The sequence below is a fragment of the Lycium barbarum genome, chromosome 4, assembly GCF_019175385.1.
Source record: "Lycium barbarum isolate Lr01 chromosome 4, ASM1917538v2, whole genome shotgun sequence".
NCBI classification, from domain to species: Eukaryota; Viridiplantae; Streptophyta; class Magnoliopsida; order Solanales; family Solanaceae; genus Lycium; species Lycium barbarum.
The window spans coordinates 72097343-72106106 of record NC_083340.1 but is presented as its reverse complement, the minus strand read 5'-3'; the positions used below and the strand labels follow the sequence as shown (position 1 = coordinate 72106106).

General features: G+C 42.1%; 1 protein-coding gene across 1 annotated transcript in view; it reads left to right on the top strand.

The window, feature by feature from the left end:
* The window catches only part of LOC132637539 (NADH-ubiquinone oxidoreductase chain 5-like), a 4361-nt gene extending 1904 nt beyond the window's left edge, over window positions 1-2457 (top strand). The window contains 1 exon segment of the mRNA XM_060354614.1: window positions 2311-2457. Within this exon segment, the coding sequence (XP_060210597.1) occupies window positions 2311-2457 (147 nt within the window).
* The last annotated feature ends 6307 nt before the right edge of the window (window positions 2458-8764 follow it).

The window sequence follows — 8764 nt, the reverse complement described above, 5'->3', positions numbered from 1 at the left end:
AAAGATAATAGATTCAAATTGACAAACCACCAAAAGAGTGAGAAAAAAGGGGCAAGTGTACATTAGGCCATGTGCAACAAACAAAGTACAAGGATAGCACCGTACCCTCATAGTCCTCAATCTTTGGCACATCTGGATCGGCCTCACTCGGTCTGCGCGTCTACCGGGGCACCATACTGACTTTTTGATTTATGATATAAGGAGTGCACTCCACTTCATAAAGAGTGAATAGAATTCACTCTATACCCATATCCCTGGAACAACTGTAAAAGAAACTCCATCTTAGTCTACCCGACTTTGACTTTGACTTGAAAGAGTAATTTTTCGCCTCTGTTGTTGAAAAGTCAGGACCCGTTGGGGAATCTATTCTAGACCCGCTTGCCGGCCCTAAATCTATCTTACTCTTCCTTGGTCTCTTCCACGGATCGGTGGATATGAAATAGAATGAATTCAAGGACAAAGTCGCCGGTATACTGTGATCCAGACCCAGGAAGGGCCAGACATGAATCGGAAAGAGTCACTTTCCTCATAGGAGAAAGGGTGCGCGCTAAAGCTAGAGCAACTCTTTTTCGCGATATAGGTGTAATTTCATTAATTCAGTACTTAAGGTCTTCCCTCGTCAAACGAATAAAAAAAAAGAAGGTTGGCTTTTCGCCGTGCTCCTTTTTTTCAGTTATAGGGCGGAGAGAGGGAGGCAACTGAAACTTTTAGAGTCGAGTTTACCCTCTTTCCTCCTCTTTCGAGAAGCTTTTCATAGCCGTAGTCGTACTCAAGTACCCTTGCAGGGGAATCCACTTCTGAGATGGAGAGAATCCCGGGACGCATATGCTCTTTTCAGGGTTGAAGGAAGAAGTAAGCGCAGCTATTGGACTTCTTTGTGGTATGGCAGCAGTAGCAAAGAAAGAAGTTGCTCACTCTGCTTTACCGAGAAAGGGAGCAGTGAGAAAGGGGTGACTATCATACAGAAATGAAACTAGTAAAGTAAGATGCCGGAACTCTTGCTTTCGTATTGTCTTTACTCTTCCCCCCATCCTCCCGTCGCCTGTCCGCTCAACTCTGATACCCGAATATCCTTTTGTTTGAAGTTTATTGGACATGAATGAACCCGAACAGACGTACCCGCTGCTTCTGCTTTCTGCCATATGGGTTCAGTTTCATAATGTTATTACCGGAATCCATTTATGGAATTTGGTCTAGCTATATTACAAGCTTCTGTTTTTACGATCTTAATCTAATTATAGTAGACAACCTACTTTCTTAATAAAGAGAAGTTGGGGACATAGTAAACCTCCTACTATAAGAGCGATTCCCTGGGATCGGAAGGGAAAGATTGAATCTTGAAAGACTGAGCCCCCGGCTAGCAAGATCGGGAGGGTTAGTGTCCTCTTAAGAAGGAATACCCAACTTCTGGGGTCAGCTTCGATCACGAGGAGAGAAGAGCGGACCATTGAAAGTCTCAATTCCTATCCGCCCAAGGTAGAGAGTTCGATTTCAAATCCAACGATTTATTGACCTACGAATCTGCTATTACGCAACTCAACCCTTCTCCGCAAACTCTTTCAGTTGTTGGATGTGCAAAACAACCTATTCCCTTTTACGACGACTCCGTGACCTTTTACACGTGCAGTTGGACTGACTAGTGACTTTCAATTCAACCTTGAGACCGAGCCCTGCCTCTCACCTTTCGGTTCATTGCAAGGAAAGAGTCAAAATAAAAAAGGAAGCTTTCGGCGGACACAAGCCCTCGGGACTTGACACTTGGACACCGGGAAGCTTGCCCCTTGAGACTGGGTCCTTCATTTGGAACTGCCCTTTTCCTTTCCAAAGTGGAATTCATCCTTGCTTTCCCCTTTGACCTGTGCCAAACTCCACTTTTGCTGTTGCCAGGTGGAATGATTCATTCAACCTCGGTATCGGCAACCAAAACACCCTTCTCTGTCGAATGAATCTTCAAATCATCATCTTTAAACCACGACTCCGATCACGATTTCCCGTTTACTTTATCTCAGGTGACAGGGGCAGGAGAACACTTCACAAAATGCGCTTTGACAGCGAGCGAGATCTTTGAAATTCAATCAGAACAGCACTGGGTGGGTAAGATAGAGGATTCTTGTCTGAGTCGCGTGGATCACAAAATGGATCTATGATTTCAAGTCCACTCGTTGATTTCGAGAAAACCGAATCAATTGGATTTTTTCCCAGCGATGCCTCCAACTCGAGATTTTGATTCATAGAACTGGCCATCAAATGTATATTCATCCATCTATAAGATGCGTCTTCTTTAGTGAATGAGAGGGACTCCTTTCATAGGTAGCAAGGATAGGAAGAAGGGGTTCAATGAAGGCTGCTGTTGAGGTTTTTATTCACCTAGCGAGGAAAGGCCTCGTTTTGGAACTGGAGACGAAGAGTCGTTTAAAGACCTTTTCAAAAACCACTTTGTCCGCTTGGGAGGGATAACTCGAATAGGTCAGATACGAGGGAAAGAGCCCATAAAAGAGAGATCGAATGCCCTTTCCGATGCAGTTCACGATGCGGAGCTGCCAACTAGCGTCGCTAGGTAGTTTGTTGTTAGAATATCTATCCTAGTAGGAAGATGGAAAGAATATACTATACACTATAGGAGAGTCAGAGAATAGGCCTGTTGGAACTATATCAAGATTAGAATGACAAGGAATATCTGTATCCGTATATAATAAGTTGGGCTCTATCCTTCCCGCCCACCTCATTAATATCTGGAGGGAAGAATCCGAGGGTAGCCTGATGATTAAGGGACAGGGACACTGTCAATAGGGTATGGTTCTTTTTTATTACCCCGGATGACGCACACTGCTTTAAATAAAGCGCAGTGAATAATGCGCCAGACTGCCTAAGCAGTTGAACCGTTCTCTTATAGAACGGGTAAGCCGCAAAAGAATGTTCCTTGCTTCCAGCTATCCTCATGAGTCATTTTTGTTGTAATCTGTTGTCACACCCCAATATCCCTAGGGTGTGATGGGCACCCGACCCTTACTTAGGGCTGAGCGAACCCTCAGACTTTTGATGCACATAAAATCACGTCAAACTTTTTAAATCAAATAAGATAAAATACATCGTAAATTTTTTTTCTTCCAGAAATGTTCTCTCTCGTAACTTCCAAGCCGAACAAATCTGTGATCATAAAAGATTCGGTACATAACAAAGACCGACATATCGGCTGACGGAACCGCTTACAGACTGATAACCAATACCCACGATGCTGTCTGCAAAGTCTCTAACATAATCCAGAAAGCATAACATACAAACCCTGACTCGGCAGCACTCCGGGAACAAATGGAGCTTGCCGTCTGCACTGGAACATCTTCTATACTGTCTTCAACTCACCTGGGAGTACCTGCGCGGCATGAAACGCAGCCCCCCGAAAAGAGGGGGTCAGTACGAAATATGTACTGAGTATGTAAAGCATACAACACAGAAAACAAAGTCACAACTGAAATACGATATATAGAAAGCGAGCACAATAGCCAGCATACTAAGGAGTCGTATCCGGCGTACAACAGGCAAAAGAAGTTCCGGAGAAATCAATACGGCAATCGGGATGACAAAATGTTTGCTTTCTTTTGGAAAACATCTTTGTTTCACACACATAGAAGAATCAACGCACAATTTCCGCGGCCATAAGTCCAGCGGTCACAATCACACATACCGCGGTCAAGTATCCAGCGGTTTTCTATCACAAGTTCGACATACCGCGGTCAAGTATCCAGCGATTTTCTATCACAAGTTCGACATACCGCGGTCAAGGGTCCAGCGGTCTATGTCGGCATAATCACAAGTGCGGCAGACGCGGTCAAGGGTCTAGCAGTCAATGCCACACGTCCGGCATGACGCGGTCAAGGGTCCAGCAGTCAATGTCGGGCACGCCGCGGTCGAGGGTCCAGCGGCCAATATCACATATGCGCATATTCACATAACCGGCCCGGGACTCGGTAACACAGAAGATAACCAGACAAAATTCCAAATTATCACTTTCCAAACATAATCACACATGCCAGGATCATGCATCACACAGGACTCAGGTATACCAAAATCGTATATCGGAAAATAAAGAAAATAAGTAGTTTGTCCAGAATCTCAGGGTAAGATTTTTAAAAACGCTTTAGATGTCAAAAACATTTTATAATGCTCATGAAGGTGGTCATAACACCTATCATATAGTGAACAGCATAATAACCAGGAGTTACCTGCGAACTCCGGACAAGAGTACATTGGCTAAAGCCGTACATCACATGTCAGGGTTTCGGTCCCCACAATTGGGTCAATAATCATTAAAATCCATCTCGGGATAGATAAAATATCTCCCGTTTAGTAGTCGGAACAATAACCATGAGTTCCCTTGACTTACCGTACGGGAATAAGACAAACAGAACAATAAGAGAGGCATCGTGGATAGCGGGCCCACCTCGGGCCAAGTCGAGGCGGCGGACGAGAATCACGCCCATTAGACTCTACGGAGGCATCCAAGAAAGTTTTATAACGATCGGGTTACATTTGTAAACGTTTTGGAAGTCCAACCACTTTTCTAGTAAAATGCACCTTTTATAATTCAATTCTATTGAATGAATAGTAACAAAAACTAATCTCGGGTTACGATGAGCAGGATGGTCCCCGAGGCCGAAATCTCAATCTAGTAGACCTAGGGCATGCCAAAGAAGGAAAGGATAAGCTTTACATACCTTTCGCGCTACTCAGGCTTGTCCAAACTCAATCTCTGTTTCGCCCAAAACCTACAAATGGTCATTTTTACCAATTGTTAACTATAAGGCTTTTGGTATTCAATCTTTAACTCATCACTTGTCTACAAAAATTTGGGCAGCATTTCCCCTATAAACTCGTCTATCCGAATTTCCAATTGCTCTCCTGTTGACACAGAAATACCAACAATAACATATGGACAAAACCATATCTTCAATTCTTTTATTTCAACAAGAACAACAACATATCAAAACAGCCCCCAACTATAACATAACGATGCCCGAAATTCTAACGAACACTTGCAATACACCAAGCAGCCCATATGCACTTCTTATACCTTATTTCATGCAATATTTTCAGAAAATTTCAGGGAAATACAACAGCAGCCACTCGACACCACATCATCTACTCATGTGCAATAAAACCACATTATTATCTCTATAATCCTTACAACAACCCACAACAATTTAACTCCAACTCTAACTATTAAATTCCTTCACTCTCCTCACATATCAATGATTACAACAACCAAAATATTAATTCAAATCAGTCCATCAATTTCAATTAAAACAGCCCCTCACCCATAAATTTCAACAAAACAACAAACGAGTTTATAATGTTGTTTTCTCCGTTCTAATTCGTTAAAACTCTAAATAAACACTTTAATAACATAAAAGGAATTTTATAAATACCTTATCAGAAGCTCCACCACGAAAATTTCATCCCCCAAGACCAATATTTATCTCAAATTGAAGGCAACGCAACGTACAACGTTTTTCTCTTCATGATCTTCGGGATTCGGAACTCGGATTTTGATCAAAATGGCTTCCTTAGCCTAGGATCTCTCTCTCTCTAATGTTTTTGGAGGATATTATCTGAAAATGATCAGCCCTCAAGTGAATTTGCCATATATATTAACGTTAATGGGCCTCATGGGCCGAAACATTAGTGTTTGGGTCGGGTCCAAACTTGCTGCCCTGCCAGCCCAAATTGCATCGTCCATAGTTCCTTATCCAAATATCATTTTGACGAGCTGTTTTTTGCGTTGGAAACGAGACTCGATGAAATTCATTTTAGGCTTTTGAAACACCTTAAAACTCCTCATATACTAGGAGATATGCCCCCAAAAATATGGGCTAAAAATCTGGTCCGAGATTTTAATGAAGTTGTTCCGATTCATTTTGTTTAGATTCGTTTATCTTCTAATCCTCTTCCAACTCTCATGTAACCTCTTATACATACATATACATACCCATATACATACATAACAATCCATACACGTCTCGAAGGGTCCGGAGAATCACCATAACCGTAAACGTAACTGGAGAACTTACGAAGCTTCGACGAAACTCCAATCGCAAAAATATATTCATATCTTTTATCCATCTTCTATATCATTACTAATAATCTCAAATACTTTAAAAGGGCACTCACATTACCTCATATACGCTCATAACGCGATTTCAAATCCTTTAGGTTACGATGTCACCTCGGGATACTTAAGGCAACCATATATATAACGATATTCTTACTAACTCGATTAACTTTCCTTGAACTTTCTTAACTCATTCTTTCTTGTCTTAATTAAAATAGCACATACTCTTACGGGGTGTAACATCCTCCCCCCTTAGGAACATTCGTCCCCGAATGTGAAATTAGTCTTACATAATTATAATTCTTCTGGTGATCTTATAACGATTCACTTGTAACTTGAACTCATCTATCATGTTGTGCCTTTCTTTACTTAGACTAATGCCATTCTCCACCTGACATCTGTTAATATTGATCTTCCAAATATTGTAGACACGATTTAGCTACCTCCGTAATCGACTGCAACTTACCATATCCATCTATACTTGAAGCTTAAGTCGAGTTCTTCTTGCTCGTTCTCTTTAAATTCACTGTCTTCTAGTAACTAGCTCGTTCTGACCATCTCACTTAAACCATTTCGCAATTTCCCTTAATCCTACTTATAACACTTCAAGCATATTATCTCGTGTCGTTTCTCTATTTTTGACTCAACTCTTCTATCGCCCCTTTACTCAGGTTCACCTGGGTCCCAAATCCCTCCTGAAATGATCTCCAGAAATTTGCTGATCATATATGCTTTCCCAAAATAAAATTTCCCAAGTAAGGATGATGCTTCTTACGAATGACATGGAGGGTATCTCTTAGAATTTAATCCAACATAATAGATTTTCCCTATCGGTATCGACTTTCAAAACATGCTAAGAACTTATATCTCATTTTCCTATTCATATTTCTGGAAAAATTTGGGCAGAGGTTCCTCTGTATTTCTTACTATCCCAAAACCTGCACGCAGGAAATACCGACCATGCCTCACAGGGCCAACACACATACGTATATACACATCATATCACATCGTATCATAGCCACACAGGGCTAACAATTTCAAATAAAAGTATAAAGGTGTCGGGACTTACCTCACATATGGCACCTCGAGACGTACCTGATCCTTTAACTATCTGTTCTGTTGTACTTTTCTATCCACCTTCTCTTTCATCCTCAAATCTCACATTTCAATCAAATTCAAATATTCTTACCTTACCCGACACGCCTCTTTCGTACCATAACTTACTTGCGTATTGTGTAGCTTCCAATATCATCGGTCACTTTCTTTTGTCGATATCATTCTTCAGCTGAAATCAAAGGTTAGTAAGAGGAATTTCATTTCTTATGGCTGGCTCTATCGCACGATCTAAGATCCAAAGAAAGGTAACACCCTAAATGCCCTGTAGCCTCCTGTTTATCGATGTGGTGCACAACACACCGATAAACAAGACTCTACTAGACACGGCTTTGCAGACAACCCCTAGGACAGACCTGCTCTGATACCACTTTGTCACACCCCAATATCCCTAGGGTGTGATGGGCACCCGACCCTTACTTAGGGCCGAGCGAACCCTCAGACTTTTGCTGCACATAAAATCACATCAAACTTTTTAAATCAAATAAGATAAAATACATCGTAAATTTTTTTTCTTCCAGAAATGTTCTCTCTCGTAGCTTCCAAGCCGAACAAATCTGTGATCATAAAATATTCGGTACATAACAAAGACCGACATATCGGCTGACGGAACCGCTTACAGACTGATAACCAATACCCACGATGCTGTCTGCAAAGTCTCTAACGTAATCCAGAAAGCATAACATACAAACCCCGACTCGGCAGCACTCCGGGAACAAATGGAGCTTGCCGTCTGCACTGGAACATCTTCTATACTGTCTTCAACTCACCTGGGAGTACCTGCGCGGCATGAAACGCAGCCCCCCAAAAAGAGGGGTCAGTACGAAATATGTACTGAGTATGTAAAGCATACAACACAGAAAGCAAAGTCACAACTGAAATACGATATATAGAAAGCGAGCACAATAGCCAGCATACTAAGGAGTCGTATCCGGCGTACAACAGGCAAAAGAAGTTCCGGAGAAATCAACACGGCAATCGGGATGACAAAATGTTTGCTTTCTTTTGGAAAACATCTTTGTTTCACACACATAGAAGAATCAACGCACAATTTCCGCGGCCATAAGTCCAGCGGTCACAATCACACATACCGCGGTCAAGTATCCAGCGGTTTTCTATCACAAGTTCGACATATCGCGGTCAAGGGTCCAGCGGTCTATATCGGCATAATCACAAGTGCGGCAGACGCGGTCAAGGGTCCAGCAGTCAATGCCACACGTCCGGCATGACGCGGTCAAGGGTCCAGCAGTCAATGTTGGGAAAGCCGCGGTCGAGGGTCCAGCGGCCAATATCACATATGCGCATATTCACGTAACCGGCCCGGGACTCGGTAACACAGAAGATAACCAGACAAAATGCCATATTATCACTTTCCAAACATAATCACACATGCCAGGATCATGCATCACACAGGACTCAGGTATACCAAAATTGTATATCGGAAAATAAAGAAAATAAGTAGTTTGTCCAGAATCTCAGGGTAAGATTTTTAAAAACGCTTTAGATGTCTAAAACATTTATAATGCTCATGAAGGTGGTCATAAC